Source organism: Lonchura striata, chromosome Z (genome assembly GCF_046129695.1).
Source record: "Lonchura striata isolate bLonStr1 chromosome Z, bLonStr1.mat, whole genome shotgun sequence".
Lineage (NCBI taxonomy): Eukaryota > Metazoa > Chordata > Aves > Passeriformes > Estrildidae > Lonchura > Lonchura striata.
The window spans coordinates 13572196-13588801 of NC_134642.1; the positions used below are offsets into that span (position 1 = coordinate 13572196).

At 36.6% G+C, this 16606-nt stretch overlaps 1 protein-coding gene across 1 annotated transcript in view; it reads right to left on the reverse strand.

The window, feature by feature from the left end:
- SV2C (synaptic vesicle glycoprotein 2C) overlaps positions 1 to 16606 on the reverse strand; it is a 109824-nt gene that overhangs the window by 13733 nt on the left and 79485 nt on the right. Inside the window, exons 5-12 of the mRNA XM_021531833.2 lie at positions 16317 to 16450; positions 16073 to 16162; positions 11717 to 11827; positions 10352 to 10440; positions 9900 to 10064; positions 7819 to 7952; positions 6393 to 6596; positions 5346 to 5505 (exon numbers count right to left, since the gene is read on the reverse strand). Coding sequence (XP_021387508.1) covers positions 5346 to 5505; positions 6393 to 6596; positions 7819 to 7952; positions 9900 to 10064; positions 10352 to 10440; positions 11717 to 11827; positions 16073 to 16162; positions 16317 to 16450 — 1087 coding nt within the window. The remainder of the gene's footprint in view (positions 1 to 5345; positions 5506 to 6392; positions 6597 to 7818; positions 7953 to 9899; positions 10065 to 10351; positions 10441 to 11716; positions 11828 to 16072; positions 16163 to 16316; positions 16451 to 16606) is intronic.

Genomic DNA, 16606 nt, shown 5'->3' on the forward strand with positions numbered 1-16606 from the left:
TTAAACATCCTTCTTAGAATGGTGTTTGTGATTCAAACTCTTTAAAATCTGTATTAGTCATGCTTTTATAATTAATTCTCATGAATCCAGGGAAATAAAAATATCCAGGAACTAAATATGCTGCAAATCACAAATGTGTATGACTATAGTCTCTTGCAGTGTTAGTACAGTTTCTGTTACAGTGTTGGAGGAAAGTGCAAGAGTGTCAGCAAATGATTAACATTACATGATGCATCATCTTAACATGATGAACAAATTATGTGAAAAATTCCAAGTGAATAAGACCATTTATATATACACACCCACTTTCTTTGTTTTGATCTATTATTGGACAAACATTTGCACAAAAATGTCATGTTGACTTCATGAGTAATCCTCATTGATGGTCAAGGGCGACCAGTCATAAGTAGCAAGAATTGTTTGTCTAGCTAGAGAGTTCACTTAAGTCTTTCAGTCTTTTCAGTAAGAAAATGCTGGTTAATCAATTTAGGATTGTCTTTTAAAAACCCCCCAGATACAGAATTTCGTATTGATAGGAGAAAAATACAACTGTCTTTTATAAAAATGTCAGCATGAAGAGAAAGCTGAATGTTACTGAAAAGGAATTTTCCCAAATGTATTTTACTTCTTCTGCTGAGAAAGCTGTGACAAAGAAAAATGCTTAGCTTCCTTTAATCCAAGGTCCACATAAAAATGGCAAGAGTCCAAACAGTTAAAAATAGAGGGATTATCCAAGCCTTTAGATTAAAAGAGCTTGTTTCCTGATTGTCACATATGTTCCTTCTTAGACCAGGTGCTTGAATTCGTATATAAAATACTTCAGATCCACTTTTCCACTGCTGACAAAATATCTAAAAACTTCATTGTCCTGTAGCAGAGTGCTACTAATGTGTAGCACAAATATTTATTATCTTTCTTGGCAGAGCAATTTACAAAACCAGCAGGTTACAACAAAATTTCTTTAGAATTGATAATATGTAAAGCATTAAAACAGAGTATCCAAAAGTTCTCTGGACAATTTTCTATATCCAGATATTTTTATATTCTCTTTAAAAATTAGTACTTACTGTGCAAGTAAAACTGTGGAATTTGCCTTCCTTCCTTGGACTACTGTGAAAGGCAAAATGCAGTTGAACTATAGCCATAGGATGAGAGTAGAAAATAGCTGTCAGGAAATCTGTGAGTCAATCACTGCTATTATGACTCAAAAGAATAGAAAGTTTCTCTTCTGACATCCACACTAATACAAACTTGGAGATAAGATACTGTGAGAATAAAATTTATTACTCTGGGTATAGATCCTAAGAGTTCAAAAAGAAGTGAAAAAAGTAAAAACCATGAACTGAAGATGGGAGACTTATTTCTTAATTGTGGCCAAATCCCTAAGAAATTTTTCAGAGGCATTAAAAAAAGGCTGACTTAATTTTATGGCTCACCTTGAATTCTAAGTATTCCTGGACAAGATTCAAACTCAGATCTATGGCAGCCACAGAAAAATTATGAATTGTTGGTTATCTGATGCAATCTGATTTATTCTCTATGTGGGAGATGATCTATTTCTATTTCACTTTCTATTTAGGTTTTAGTTATTGTATCATCTCTCTGATGAGAATCTTGGCTTATCATGCTAGTGCTTCCCAAGTTCACGAGAAGAGACTTACCACTAATGTGAAAGTAAAAATTGTTTTTTAAAGAAACAAAATTGTCCTAAAGTTCCTCCTTCAGAGAGCTTAAGCTTTCTTCCATCCGTATTTATACTACAGGCAGAGCTGAGAAACTGTGCAGTGTTATTGCAGGCCCCTTGGGCACACACATTACAACCCAAGCTGTAATTACCTCATCACACAATATTTTTTTTCCACATCACTCTGCCAATGCAGTGAACAAAGAGGGCTTGAGGGTAAAAGATAGATGTAGTAAAGAAACCTTAGTTTCCCTCATCTGCAAGAGAAGTTGGAAGATGCACTGTGAATAAGATTGGGGACTGCAACATGAGAAAACAGTTTCCTGGTTAAGAAAGTGGAGCGCTGTCAGAAGAAAGGATAAAATCCCTACTCCTATCACAGAATTTGCATATGATGCAAGCAAGTCACATAAAGCTAACAAAATGGTCTTTAAGCATGTATTTCATATTTTCTAGGTGCTCAGGTTAGCACCTTCAGGCTTATGTTGCTGGAGTGCTAGGTACCTACAGCTGCACTTTCAGCCCATCCCTACTTCTAAAATGCTCAGTGACTGGAATTTTTGGTGTCACACACTTCAGCCTACAGATTTCCTCTCCTGATGGATAGCAGAGTCCATTAAGAATATAAGGTAAAAGACAAAAGAAGAGACAAGAGAAAATGTAAGTTCTTTACATTCTTGAGTTGTATTATTTACTTACTTGTTGGAAATCGCTAACTAGTTTATATCTAGCTATCACAAGCGTCTTTTAAAATTTGTGTATTGAAAAGTTTAAAAAATGGTAGAATATTAAAATATTATTATTTACTTCATATATATCATCTAGAAGACAGAAACCCACTTATAACCAACATTAGTAACATTATTTTCCATTTTAGCACTGTCATCATCTACCTGAGAACCATTTGCAATCTATACATTCCCTAATATCAGCAGTTGTACAAAACAGCTGAGACTTTATGAAGAATGTGAAACAAACTTAAATAGTATAAAATTTGCCAGTACTCATCAAGAAAGTAGGACAAATTATGTAGTTACCTCAGTTCTAGGGATCAGTAAACTAAAATACAAATGTGCAGATGAGTATGAATTTATACAGAAGACAAATCTGTCAAGATTTTGAAGCAACCATAACTGATGAAGAATAAAGTGAAATGTGTGCTCTGTATCACATAGACTGCACATTGCCAAACTGTTCACCACACTCTACCTGGCTGAAAGCCAGTAGGACTTCTAAATACCTAGGGTACAATTTATGAAACACCTTTTGTATTATACTGCACGACACCGGCAAAGCCCCTGCAGTTCAGCAACTGGCTGGTCTCCAAGAGGAGGAAAAGGAGGGGCTACCCAAGAGTTCGTGCCTCTTGTGCATGGTAGCATGAACTGGTCTCCTTCCACCCACCAATCTTTGAGCCCAACCTCCAGCTACCCTTGGCTGCACGTTTGTGGTCATTTCACTGATAGGCTGTAAGAAAATAGTATTAAACACTGACAGAGTGAGCAAGGATTTTGTGCTTAGATTCCCTTTACAGGAGAATCTGGAAGCCAGTTTCAGGACCAGATTCACTCTGGAATTTGTTTTGCTTTTGCTTTGTAACAAAAGAGATAATTTTAAGCATGAAGGATTTCATATGCAAGAACAGATCAGGAAGCTTCATGTTCCACAAATGCCAAGAAAAGCTGTTCAGCCCTAGAGTTACTTGCAGAAACTGGACATTCCCAGCAAACTGTTCCTGGTTATGGAGATCACAGGAATCTGAGAAGGAAACCCATGACAATGAGAGGTGAGCAGTGCTGGTTAAACTGTAGCCAGTCTGGATAAAAAAAAAATTATCAAAAAATCTTGTAAGCAAGTTATTTGAGTTCCTGAAGGTATTAATTTTCAAAAAGTTCTACAAAACAGGAAGTAGCTTTGCCCCAGTCTAAAAAAAATATCTCAAATTTTGTGTTTACTTATAACCAAGCTGACAAAAACTAGCAGCCATGGTTCCATCACTATCAGAACTTCTGGGAGAAAGTCTCATCTACAGCATATGTCAACAATGTCTTTCCAGGCATAGGTACATTCACCCCCAACCTTTTTGAACAGATAATTCAAAGAGACAAGTTTTTTATCTCTGGTTTGTTGTAAAAAACAACTCAGCTTCAATTAAGTTTCTGGTTCTGGACAGTTATTCTTGCATACAAAAGATGTTAAAATAGGAAAAAAGATGAGTAAGAAATTGCTATAATCCCAAAGCTAGTAGAAACTATGAAAAATAACCATTAGATACAACTACAGATGCCTTAACATCTCTGTAGATATATACAGATAAATATCAGTTACATTCTTTTTATCAGTCCTAGTAATTTTTTTTTTCCATTAACAGCAATGATTTTTCCAATTGTTCTTCTTTACTTCATGTTAGGAAAACATATGTGGCTGTTATATTCAGGAATACACAAAAGATAGTCATTTCTACAGAATATTTATTAGAATTATATCATAGCATTTGGATAGTGGAAGAATTCTTGCCAGAGGAGCAATTTCCTGAGGTGTACTAAAAATACTAGCACTTAATATTAACACTTAGTGCTTAGGATTCATAAATGGACTAGTATTGTTACTTGATATAATAAAATGGATGTTTCCTCTGGACATCAATTTCTTGTCTGAAGAAGCACATAATTTTAAAATGACAATGAAAGGAAAACAGGGAAGCCAGTATACACTTTTCTAAATCTCTTAATGGACAACGTTAAAGACAGGGTAACTCCTTTACAAAAAATTACACTTGCCAATAAGGCATCACTCATTTATAAACTGGAAATATTTCAAATATGCAGTAAATGACATAATAATTAGCACTGTAACAAGAGAAAGGATACAATGTTCTTTTTTAGGAATCTGGGCAATTTTGATTAAATATTTTTAGGGATTTGAGAGGGGAGAAATATTCAAGTCTATTCAAGATAGCACAGCTTTTACATTTTTGCCCTTCCCATACAACCGAATATGACTCAACAGTTCTTCCTTTAGTCCATTAAGTAACATAAGTTCAGGATTAAAAAGTGCCCTGTATCTGAAAAAAACCCAACTCATGTCATCTAGCAGCAATGCAGGATTTGAAAATTGTCCTGAGATTTCCTGCAAGAGCCCTGAAGAGTCAAGGGCAGTGCACAAGATAATTTTTACCCACTTAATGTACACTACTAGTGGCCCTGCATACAAATTCATGGAAGACTGATTAGCAGCACAGGGTGGTTCAGACAGTGATTCCCATCATTCCCACCATTTCACAGTCAACAGACAAATGCAGTTGTATTTCTGGTTTGGACCAACTACTGCCCTTATATCCAGTTAAATTACAGGAAATTCAAAGATACTTCATTACTGCTTTCAGAAATGTTAGCTGTGTTTTAAATAAGAGTAGCTGTTAGACCTTCTGCTTTCAAATGAAACTACATTTATGGTATTTTCCTGATTGGAAGATATTTGATGCAAAATACATACTATATTGCTCAAAACTCCTCATTGTTTCCATTTGCTTTTCATAGGACAAATTATTAATTTGGCCCTCTCAAAACATCACTAACTTTGTAAGCCCCATACAAAATAATTTCTATTTACCATTTCTGCTGGTACATAGTGAGTTTAGGAGAGGTATATCTGCACATACCTTCTGTCTGTAGGATATAGCTCCACAGTAATTACATCCAGAGAGTTCCATGCTGAGATTGTGAGGCCATTGTAGAGGCACAGCATACCAATCATCATGGATTCGCTGGTCCCAAACCACAGGAAAAAACAGCTGATGCCAGAAAGAACCATGGAACCACCTAGGTACAAGGCAGGTGAAATAAGCATGTAGTGGAGTTGTATTTAAAGAATAACCTTTGTTTTGTCTAATATTCCTATGCACAGTGTAGCTAGATAAGTGGCCCAAATATTTGAGTTAGAAACTGAAGAGATCTCCTCTACTGGTAACTCCAGACAGAAAGACAAATCTTGAAGAAAGGAGGTCACAAGAAAAAATACAATTTCTCACATATCAGAATATATCACAAAGTATTAAGTTGGAAGCTTCTCTGAATTCCCAAAGCATGATTCCTGAGCAAAACTACCCCCATTTTTCTTTGCACATCATCTTTTGCAATTACATGAAAACTGTTCATATATTATAATAAAAATGCTGTATTTATTTTAATGTATATATGTATACACATTAAAATCTATATGTGTTTATATAGAGATATTGTCCTAGAAAATAAAGACAATTAACTACCACATAGTTATTTAAGTAAATTCAAAACACATTTCTCATTGTAGACAATCCACAGGAGATACCTTTCAACTCTGCAAAATAGATAACAGACAATGAACAGCCGATACTTTGCAGGATCTGCTCCACTAGCTGAGGGTTACCTGTCCACACCTTTCTTTCCTTTCAGCTGGAGCAGAGATAAACCAATGGTCATCAGTCTCCAAAATCTCAGTCTAAATGCCTAGCTTATGGACTTGTAGTATCTGTGGAAGAGCATGTAGAGGTGGCTACAGATCCCTTTTTTCTCTAGAGTTTCAAAACTGGGGGCTTTTAAAAACAGTATTTATGAGGGCACACAAATTACCTATCTGCAGAAAGAATGTTTTTCATTTCTCTAGCCAAATTCCTTGAAAAGAGGACATGTTACTTTTGATGTTCCCTGTACCAGAGTGAAGGACCTACCTAGCATCGTTAACCGTCCTATTCTGTCCATCAGCAGAGCGGACACAATATTTCCTGGCAACACTGCTAAAGTTCCAAGGAAATTAACAAAGTAGATCCAGTAGGCACTGTAGTCATCATCAAAAGAAATCTGGCATCCTGTCCTGACGTGAAAAAATGTGCAATTTATCAATTCACTGTCAACAAATTTATACTGCTCGAGATCTGTGGAAAGAAGAAAAAGAATAATTTCAGCAAACAGCCAAATCCATGTGCAACTTTTGATTAAAAGTATTTAAAGTTCAAGCAAATTTAATGACAGCTTGGAGCTTTCACAGCTTTGCAAAAAGGGCACTAGTTACTGCTAGTAATTTTGATAGTTTTTATCTTACTAGAAACACTTGCAAAGATCTTGAAAAGGACCAACTAAAGTCTGGAATTAGGAAATTATATTACTGTATTTTACCCTGCCTGAACTGTATCAGCACCAGCTGGTCTTGCATAAAATGCTCTAGGTACCTGCAGGTTTCTATGACTCAGTCTTTCTCAGTATCAGACCTTCATTTCCTGATGAGACTCTCAATTATGGTCAGTTTTGTTTGCCTTCCTTGAAGTGAAATATTCCTGTGGAATTCAGTTTAAACTGATTTTCATTTCTGAGAAGGCCTCATGGTCTTCAGCTTGTCCATAGATGAGTTACACTATGCAGTTAATTCTTCTGCCAATACCATTCTAGAAAACTGACCCTATATTCCTTTTATTTTCCCATTCCTCTTGTTAGCCTTATAAACCTGAACCAAGATTGCCTTCCTTCCACATTAACGTCATTGCTTGCTCTGAAACCTAGGTCTGTTACTGTTGTGACTGCTGTAGTCACAGGAGAGTGGGAAGAAGTGCCTCATCTTTTCAACAAGCTTAGTTGGCCATACTCTACTTTCAGTGTTTATGAAAATATGAAAATATGAAAATATGGATTCATATTTTTGTCACAAAGAGACACTTAGGAGACTAGGAATGAATATAGACTAGGTAATTCCCCTGCCACAGCAAGCACAGAGAACAAAGTATTTCACCAGTCCCTTTTGGACTAAATAAAAGTTCATTAGTTAAAGCTACCAGTAAAACAGAAAATGCATTATCTTCTCTCCAGACTGAATCTCTCTGAAATCAAAGATAAAAAATAAATCACTTATTATGTGAATAAAACAAATAATTCATTTTCTGAGTCAATATTAGGCCTGAAGTATATCTTGTGCAGTGAGATCCATTCAATTCTCTGTTGCAACGAGCTAGTTGCTTCCTATAAATTATTATTCCTATTATTATTATTATTACACAGGAGGACTTCTTGTATGTCTTATTATAAGTCCAGAAATTATAAATGTAAGATGAAAACATGCAGCTGACCAATGGGCATTTGATTGTCTCTCTCATATCTCTCTCATACCTGTGTTGTAGAAGGTGGTATTCACAAAAGTACAGTTCCTGAAGTATGTATTCAGTGAAGTAATGTCTTCAAAAACACAGTTCTTAAAAAGCGAATCTTCAAAGGTTACTGATTTAAATTTCATCATAATAAACCTGCCCAATACAAAGAATTGCTGTCAATTTACCTTCATAGTTTTGAAAAAGCAACAGATGCAGCTATTCAGATCTAAAAAAATCTCAACCCCAGTAACAAAGGCTCCTTTGATGCATTTTGAAGATGTGATTAATGATTAACTTATAGCAACACATAGTTACTGGCCCAAACTGGTAATATAATTTGTTTGATAATATTTCTGTTGTTAGTTGTCCTTAATCATCAATCAAAACCAATGTCATTAAATTCATGCAACAGCCTTGTAAAATCACAATTGCTAGTAATTTGTCATTACACCTGGAAACGGGGAGATCACACTTCAGAAATTCAGTCCCTGGGAATAAACAAACACTTGCTAATACCAACAAGCTGTAAAGAAAGAATTTTTAAAAGAATCTTGATTTGTCAGAGGAACCTTACCACAGTAAGTGACTAACTAACTAATTAATTCTCTTTTTGTATTGGTCAGAAGAATAGTGTTTTCAGTCTATTACTTCTAGTTACCATATCATTTCTCATTTGTGACAGACTGATTAAAATCAGGCTGGAGTTACTCATTATCATTTTTCATACAGCACTTTCCATTCTAAAATACAGACTATTTCCAGAAGAGAACAAAGAAAATATAATGACTAGATTAGTCAGTTGAAATAAAAATGACAGACTATATGTTCTACATTCTTCTGATGCACTTTTTAACTTTGTACAGGAAGCATGTGACTACATTAAAATTGGTGTCACAATGATTTGATTTAAAACCCAACAGGAAAGCAATGTATTACGAAGTCAAGTATTGATGGATCTTCTCATTAAGAAAGATCATGAAGGAAACAGTGAAATTGAGAGTGAGTAGGTATTGAAACATTTATGAAGCAAGGATATCAAATGGGTTCATATTCCTGGAAAATATTTTGTGAATCCCAAATAACTGTCAGGAGCATATTAAACTTGCACATTTGCAAGAGTAAATTATTGATTTAGCATAAATTAATGCTAGATTTAGTGTTTTACAAGAATGTCCCATTTAAATTGATAAAAGCTTATTACTGATTTTTCTTCAATTTTAGGAGAACATCTATATTCTGGAAAGGAGTGGGACTTGGAAGCTATGGCTATTGAAAATTAAATAATGCCTGTTTTTTTCTTCAATATATAAAGCTTTATGTCAAAACTCAAGCACTAGTACTATTACTAAATCATCACAAAACAATCAGTTTTATTCACTTATATTCATATTTTTGTATTGAACTAATAAGTAATTATGATCATGACTTCCAGCAGACCATTCACATGGTTGTTCTGCACATTTCTTAAGAGAAACCAGATACCTAAACCAGCTGTGTTTAATTTTCCCATGAGTTACCTAGTTATTTGTGAAGTCCAGATATAGCCTTAATATATTTGCCTTTGGCTAAAAAAAAATCACAAAAGGCATTATCAGAGTGGTGTTTCCCATTTCATTTCTGTTCATGCTTTTCATTGGTCTATGGTAATGTTTAGCTTTCATTTTTCTGTGATAAGATCCTAACCTCCCAATATTCAGCCTGTTCACAGAAGTGTCTTTCATCAATTAAAAAATGAGAATCAACAGAGATGAAAGTGCATCTTTGCCCAGCCCCCTACAATATACTGCATATGTTGGATCTGAAAACCTTTGAATCCCACTGTGAAAGGAAGTAAAATTGATGTAGTCTTTTTGATCTGTTTTGCAGGAAGTCAAGGAAGCTGGGTTTGCTCAGTGGATCCTCACACAGGAACCCCCAGGGCATGTACATTTCTCCTCATGATTATGAGTCATAAGAAATTAAGAACAGAAATAAATAATCACTAAAAGGTAACAAAACCATCTATCATTACCTCATGATAAAAACTGTGTTATTAGGATGAGCTTTAAAACATGCATCTGTTTATTCCAACTAAGCCAAGATATTAGGAAACCTCTAGACCTGTCATTGATGTATTCTCCATTGCTGTGAATCTGGTTTTCCAGTGTGAAATTGAAGACAAAATGTGAGACCTCCTCATTGCGGAAATGTTTCACTCGGGATGCATACTCGTCTGACTGCAGATGTTTAATGACATCAGGAAACCAGACAGATAAGCCGTAGTAGCTGTGGAAAACCAGAAAAACTTCAGGAACCAATTTCACTCATTTGGAAATCTGTGTGAGGTGTGAATGAGCAGCTCCCCTGGAGACTTATGTGATTGAGCTGTTGCTCCATCAGAGTAAAATCCTCCACAATATATAATAATTGAAATATGCTGACACCAGAAGATGTCAGTTTTTCAAAGAAGGTATTCCTGACGAGTCAGGTTTGCAACCGAGAACAAATTTACATGCAGATGATTTTTCTGTCTGTTAAGACTGTAAAAATGGTTTAATCTCAACCACTCTTACCCAAAAGACAGGGTGAACCACACAGCTGTAAGTTTGATTGTATTATCCTTCACTGGGTAGTTGAAGCATCTCATAAATGTCAACCAAATCTGTAAATCATTACAAAACACATTTATTTACGTATCTTCCATTATTTTGAACAATTTTCTTTAAGGCTAGAAGATATTTGATTCTTATTTGCTTGCTATGAGAGAAAGCAAATCAGCTCTATGGCTACACTTCTTTTGATGCATCCTAGGGTGTGATTTACTTTCTCAGCTCAAGAACATATTGTAGTCTCATATCAGTTTTTCTGTAATTAGTGTGGACTGTGTCCAACAATTCAGCCTTATTCTGATCACCTCAAACTTTCTTCATCTCTGGACAGCTTCATTTTACTTTCTCAAATAAACCAGGGATTTTCTCAGAAATGTTTTCTTCTCCCTTCCCAGTGAGAAGATGGGGAGAGGAGAGGAGAGGAGAGGAGAGGGGAGGGGAGGGGAGGGGAGGGGAGGGGAGGGGAGGGGAGGGGAGGGGAGGGGAGGGGAGGGGAGGGGAGGGGAGGGGAGGGGAGGGGAGGGGAGGGGAGGGGAGGGGAGGGGAGGGGAGGGGAGGGGAGGGGAGGGGAGGGGAGGGGAGGGGAGGGGAGGGGAGGGGAGGGGAGGGGAGGGGAGGGGAGGGAGAGGAGAGGAGAGGAGAGGAGAGGAGAGGAGAGGAGAGGAGAGGAGAGGAGAGGAGAGGAGAGGAGAGGAGAGGAGAGGAGAGGAGAGGAGAGGAGAGGAGAGGAGAGGAGAGGAGAGGAGAGGAGAGGAGAGGAGAGGAGAGGAGAGGAGAGGAGAGGAGAGGAGAGGAGAGGAGAGGAGAGGAGAGGAGAGGAGAGGAGAGGAGAGGAGAGGAGAGGAGAGGAGAGGAGAGGAGAGGAGAGGAGAGGAGAGGAGAGGAGAGGAGAGGAGAGGAGAGGAGAGGAGAGGAGAGGAGAGGAGAGGAGAGGAGAGGAGAGGAGAGGAGAGGAGAGGAGAGGAGAGGAGAGGAGAGGAGAGGAGAGGAGAGGAGAGGAGAGGAGAGGAGAGGAGAGGAGAGGAGAGGAGAGGAGAGGAGAGGAGAGGAGAGGAGAGGAGAGGAGAGGAGAGGAGAGGAGAGGAGAGGAGAGGAGAGGAGAGGAGAGGAGAGGAGAGGAGAGGAGAGGAGAGGAGAGGAGAGGAGAGGAGAGGAGAGGAGAGGAGAGGAGAGGAGAGGAGAGGAGAGGATTACTGATTACCTCAGTTGCATGGAAAATGTACCATTGCAGCTATCAACAGCAGGAGCTCAGCAAATCCATCTCATTTCTGAAAGTTATTTAAAAAGGAAGAAGGTAATTACAGAACAAACAGAGATGTTGTTACTTACACCATACAGCTCTGTGCGGATTCTTACAAAACACCTCCTGTACCAAGTTCCAGTATCGCTCTCAATTTCTATGAGCTCATCTATCTGCTTAGGTGTTTTGATTCTGGTAACCTAGAAATAAAAACAGAACAGAACAGAAATAAAAAAAATGTTCATAGTTTATGGGTTAATGAACTGCCTATGGAGGATTGTTGGTGGGGTTTATTACACTCCATCTACTAAAAATTAGTAGATATTGAACCTGGGTCTACACTAGACATGTTTTAGGTTTATAAAGGAATATTAACACACTGTAATGCCAAAGTCTTTATGGATGCAACAGTTTCAGAAAACTCTGTGTTCAAGGCATGCAGGAAATACATTTCCTTTGGTTACAATAAGCTGTTGCTATCATATTTTTCTACAGAGTTGTTATATATACCCTCGATGCCACAAAAGATAATTTCATCCACCAGAATGAATGGATAAACCATGCCCAGAATTTGCCTTCAAATTGTTTCTGACTTGCTATCACAACATTGTTGGAAGTCACTTGATTAAAGACACAGCAATGAAAATAGAAGTATTCAAAATGTCGTTAATTAGTAGCTGGACAACCTTTTTATTATTATTTTATTTTTTCTAGTGTTAAACAGAAAACTTAATGAAGAGAGAAGAAGTTAGGTGAAATTATCTGGAACCATGTATATTATTGCTATTATGAACAATTATCTACTTATCTAAAGTGAAATGAGATAAACAGACATCAGAGAAAAATACTGAATTACCAGTGACAGAGAATGTAATGCATCCCACAATTCTAATTTTTACTTTTACTCTCTTGTGTAGCAGAACCAGGTTCAGATACACAAGAGAGTAAAAGTAAAAATTAAAGAAAGAAAAAGAAATCAAAGAAAAAAAAAAAGAATTAAATAAAAAATGAAAATTCAATGGTAGAACCATGGTCTTTCCAGACACAGGACCCGACAAACATATTGCTATATGGTTTTTGTTGTAGTTTTTACTCTGATCCTAGCTTCATAGTGATATCACAAAACGTAGTGTATTCATCCACATGAATAAAGATTTTAAAAGAAGATAAGTAGAGAACAGAAAGAATATTAATAAAATAGGGAAAGGGACTGACACAGAAGGAAGAGGAGAGCAAAAGACTGCATGTTTAGTGTTTGCCTGCAGTTTCTGAAGTAAGACATATCTTCTGTTTCTTCTTAACAGAATGAAAACAGCCCCTGCCCCCACCTCCAATGCATCACAGTGGATTCAGGCCATCAGGGAATAGCAGTATTAATGATAAAGGTCAAGTTTTGAGCCCACTGGTTTTACAGATGTATACAGGTTTTACAGATGTATACTGTTTGAGATGCAACAGCAGCATCATCCCATGAACAAGAACACAGAAAAGCCCCCTAAGCAGTTTGAGGTATACTGCCCTCATTTCTCAAGTACTACAGCTCGCTGTTTTGCCAGATCATGACTTTATCAAAGGCCTGTAACCTTCTTGTCATGCCTCTTCTAATAACTGCATCCGCATCATTGCACTATCTCAAGCTTTTCTTAAACTGCTTTCAGGAAATATGTTATACAAAAGACTGAATCAGGTCCTCAAAAATTATCTGGTATCCCCTACATACAGAAATCCTTACATATCACTCCTCTAGGCAGAAAAGGAATGCCTTTGGAATCTCACTCTTGTGGGCTCAGGGACAGCATTTTCACTGTACTGGGGCATCTGACTCAGTTGGAGCTGTGGAGATTGAGGGAAACATATATCCACTATATGTGACTGGGGACAGAAGTTCCCTGGTCTTTGTGGTTCTTTAACATATGAAAAATCCTATTGAGTCAGGAAAATAGTCCATCTGGAATATGCAAATCCACCATGTCAGTGTATGAAGAATGAAAAAACACCCAAAACCAGAGAAGAAAACCTATTTTAATGAAAACGGTGCTTCTGTGTAAAAGCAATGGTTACTAATATGCAAGGTTCACAATTTAAAAAAAACAAGACTTGTTGCAAAGAGAAATAATTGCAGGAAAAGGAATTAACACATGGTAATTGAGGAGTAGAGAAAATTTTGATTTTAAGGATGCAAAGCCTGTTGTTTTTTTTTTTTTTTGGTTTTTTTTTTTTTTACTTAAATATTTAAACCAGGCGGTCTAATGAATAGGTATTTTAAAAACCCAGAAAGATAATAAAGCATGTACATAAACATCTAACTTTGGTAGTTCCATGATTGAAGATACTACCAACTTATTGGTGTCTGTTAGTGTCACTGCTTTCAGGACAAATTCTTCAAAGTATGAAGAGTCACCCTCTAAATTAATTCAGGAACTAGAATATTCCATTTTGGATTAACTCTAAAGCCAACTACTTGTCAATTGATACCATCTCTTTCTAAAGGCTTGAATATAATCCCCTCAATAATATGAGTAACAAGAATAAGCATAACTTGTGAAAAAAAAAGCTGATAGAAAAAGATTAAATCAATATAATACAGGAAAATGCATAAACCAAAATGACACCAAAACTATAGGTGTAATGGGAAAAAGTTACATCATCTGTAGAGTCAGAAAACATACTCTCAAAGTGTGTCTGATGTAACTAACATTAAGTGGATGAAAATAGTAAAGCATGAGTCATAGAATGGCATTGGATAAGCAAATGAGGAGTATAGAAAGTTTAGGAGAAGTATGTTAATAAATTACTGAGGAAAAAAATGTCACAATATTGAGGACTAACAGAAAAAAAAGAAACTAAAAGGGTAAGTCAAGTAAGTTCTTTGCTTTCTGGGTTTTATGAGATGAAGTGCTGATGTTGGACAAAAATTTTCTAATCATTTTAATGCAAGCTAAAAATAGGGACTTCTATGTATGTCTAACCTTGACACACAGCACAGTATTTCTAGTCTCAACTTGATATATAGAGTAGAGTTTTCCTAATGCTCAAGGCAGAAACTGGTAAAATTAATGGCTGACCAATTTACAAAAGTGACTGTAGATAAAGTGTCTGAGTGTCCCATTTTAACAACCATACACACAAAGGCTTGTTAGATCACAAGAGCTGGAAACAACAAGCATGTGCTTTGGTTTGTTCTCGACAGCTGCTTTAGGACGTGATTACAATTACGTCAAAGTGACGTGAGAGGTTTATCCTTCCACCCACATTTTCTCCTAGCACATTTCTGTCTTCTTCCTTGTGCTTAAACCAATACTAAAGACGAACAGGGTCAGCACTATGGCTGACTGTGAAATCAGTTAATGAATATCAATAGTAGCAGAAAAAAAACCTCTGAAGTCACCAGGAGCAGGCATACTCCATCTGAAAGCTGCTCAGATCAGCAAGAGCCAATTGTGAAATTACATCATAGCTGTATGGTGTTAGGCAATTTACTCATAAATTAAATCAGAAAATAAAATATTAGATTAGGTGGGATTAGGGGTAGGTCACCAGTGTACCAATAAATGTGGATTTAACATGGTAAATGTGCTAACCAGCTTTCTTTCAAGTTAAATATAGGGTTTCTTTAGCTTCTTTGTGGAAAGGTTTAAATTGAAGCAATGGAAACTACATTCAAGGCAGCAAACAGCAAATCTCAGTGGAATATAAGTTATGTGGTCAGATGGTCATTCCTCAAGACTGCCTGCAAATGCAGAACCTTTAAGATGATTTCTTAATTGAGTTACATGTGCATTAAAATAAGAAGAAAGCTTCTGGAAGAGGAAAAACATCCCACACATGGCTCTGAGGGAGCAGAGTGCACATACTGCTACAGCTCTGTTGTGGATAGAGAGGCCAACTGGATTTCAAAGCAAGAAAGTGCTGTTTGATCCTACTGTATCCAGGAAGACAAGATTTTTTCTATAGTCTTCATAAATAACAAAGATGCCATTAAAAAATCCATTTTTGAATTGGCAATTTCTCCTCCAATAGAAACAACCCATCAATACTTTAAATAGGGTTTTATAATTAAGCCTCAAAAAAAGAATTTGAGCCTCCCAGACATTTTGAGAATATTAAATGTTTGAAATTAAGATTTAATAGAAATGAAGATGTAGTTTATAAAACCATTGTTTTACCTGATAAGAATGGGAACAAATTCCAAATCCTAAAGACACAGCAGCTAACTAATTTGGACTTTTATGTGCGTACTATTATTACGAAGGGTCAAACTTAGTAAATAAAACACAGGTAGAATCTATTAACTATCTTGGTACACCAGATAAAATTGTCATGCAGTGGCTTCATACATTCATTAATATACTGGCCAAAGGATGATTTCTTAGCAGACTTTATATATATAACAATTTCAGTAGGAATTCACAGTATTTTTTATTTAGGTATTTAGCAATACTCACAGTGAAGACTTTCTCGGGCTGACCACGAGCACGCATGTTTGTGTCATGAATTTGCTTGAGTATCATCCAAGCTTCATCATGTTTTCCAACCTAAATGTTAGAACAAAACGTGAAAGTGCAACATATATACAAATCAAGTTACTACCTATAGCTCCTGAATTATCTAAATGTCTGTTTGGTAGAAGTCATATATAAAACAGAAATAATTTTCACTGGAATCTAGAAACTGTTTGGGATGTTATACCTCCAGCAGGAACCGTGGGCTTTCCGGCATAAAGGTGAGGGCAACCACAGAAGAGACACAAGGCAGTGCACAGACAATCACAAATACTCGCCAGCTGTGGAACTGGTAGGCAGAGCCCATGCTGAAACTCCATCCTGTGGAAGCAGAAATTCAGAAAATGTAGACAAATATTTGAGTATTATATGTGTTGTCCTTTATATGTTGCTTCTCGGACATGCAAAAAGATACCTGTATTTAAATGAAGCCTGACTGATATATTTCCACAAATATTGGTCATCTAAAAAGTAGTT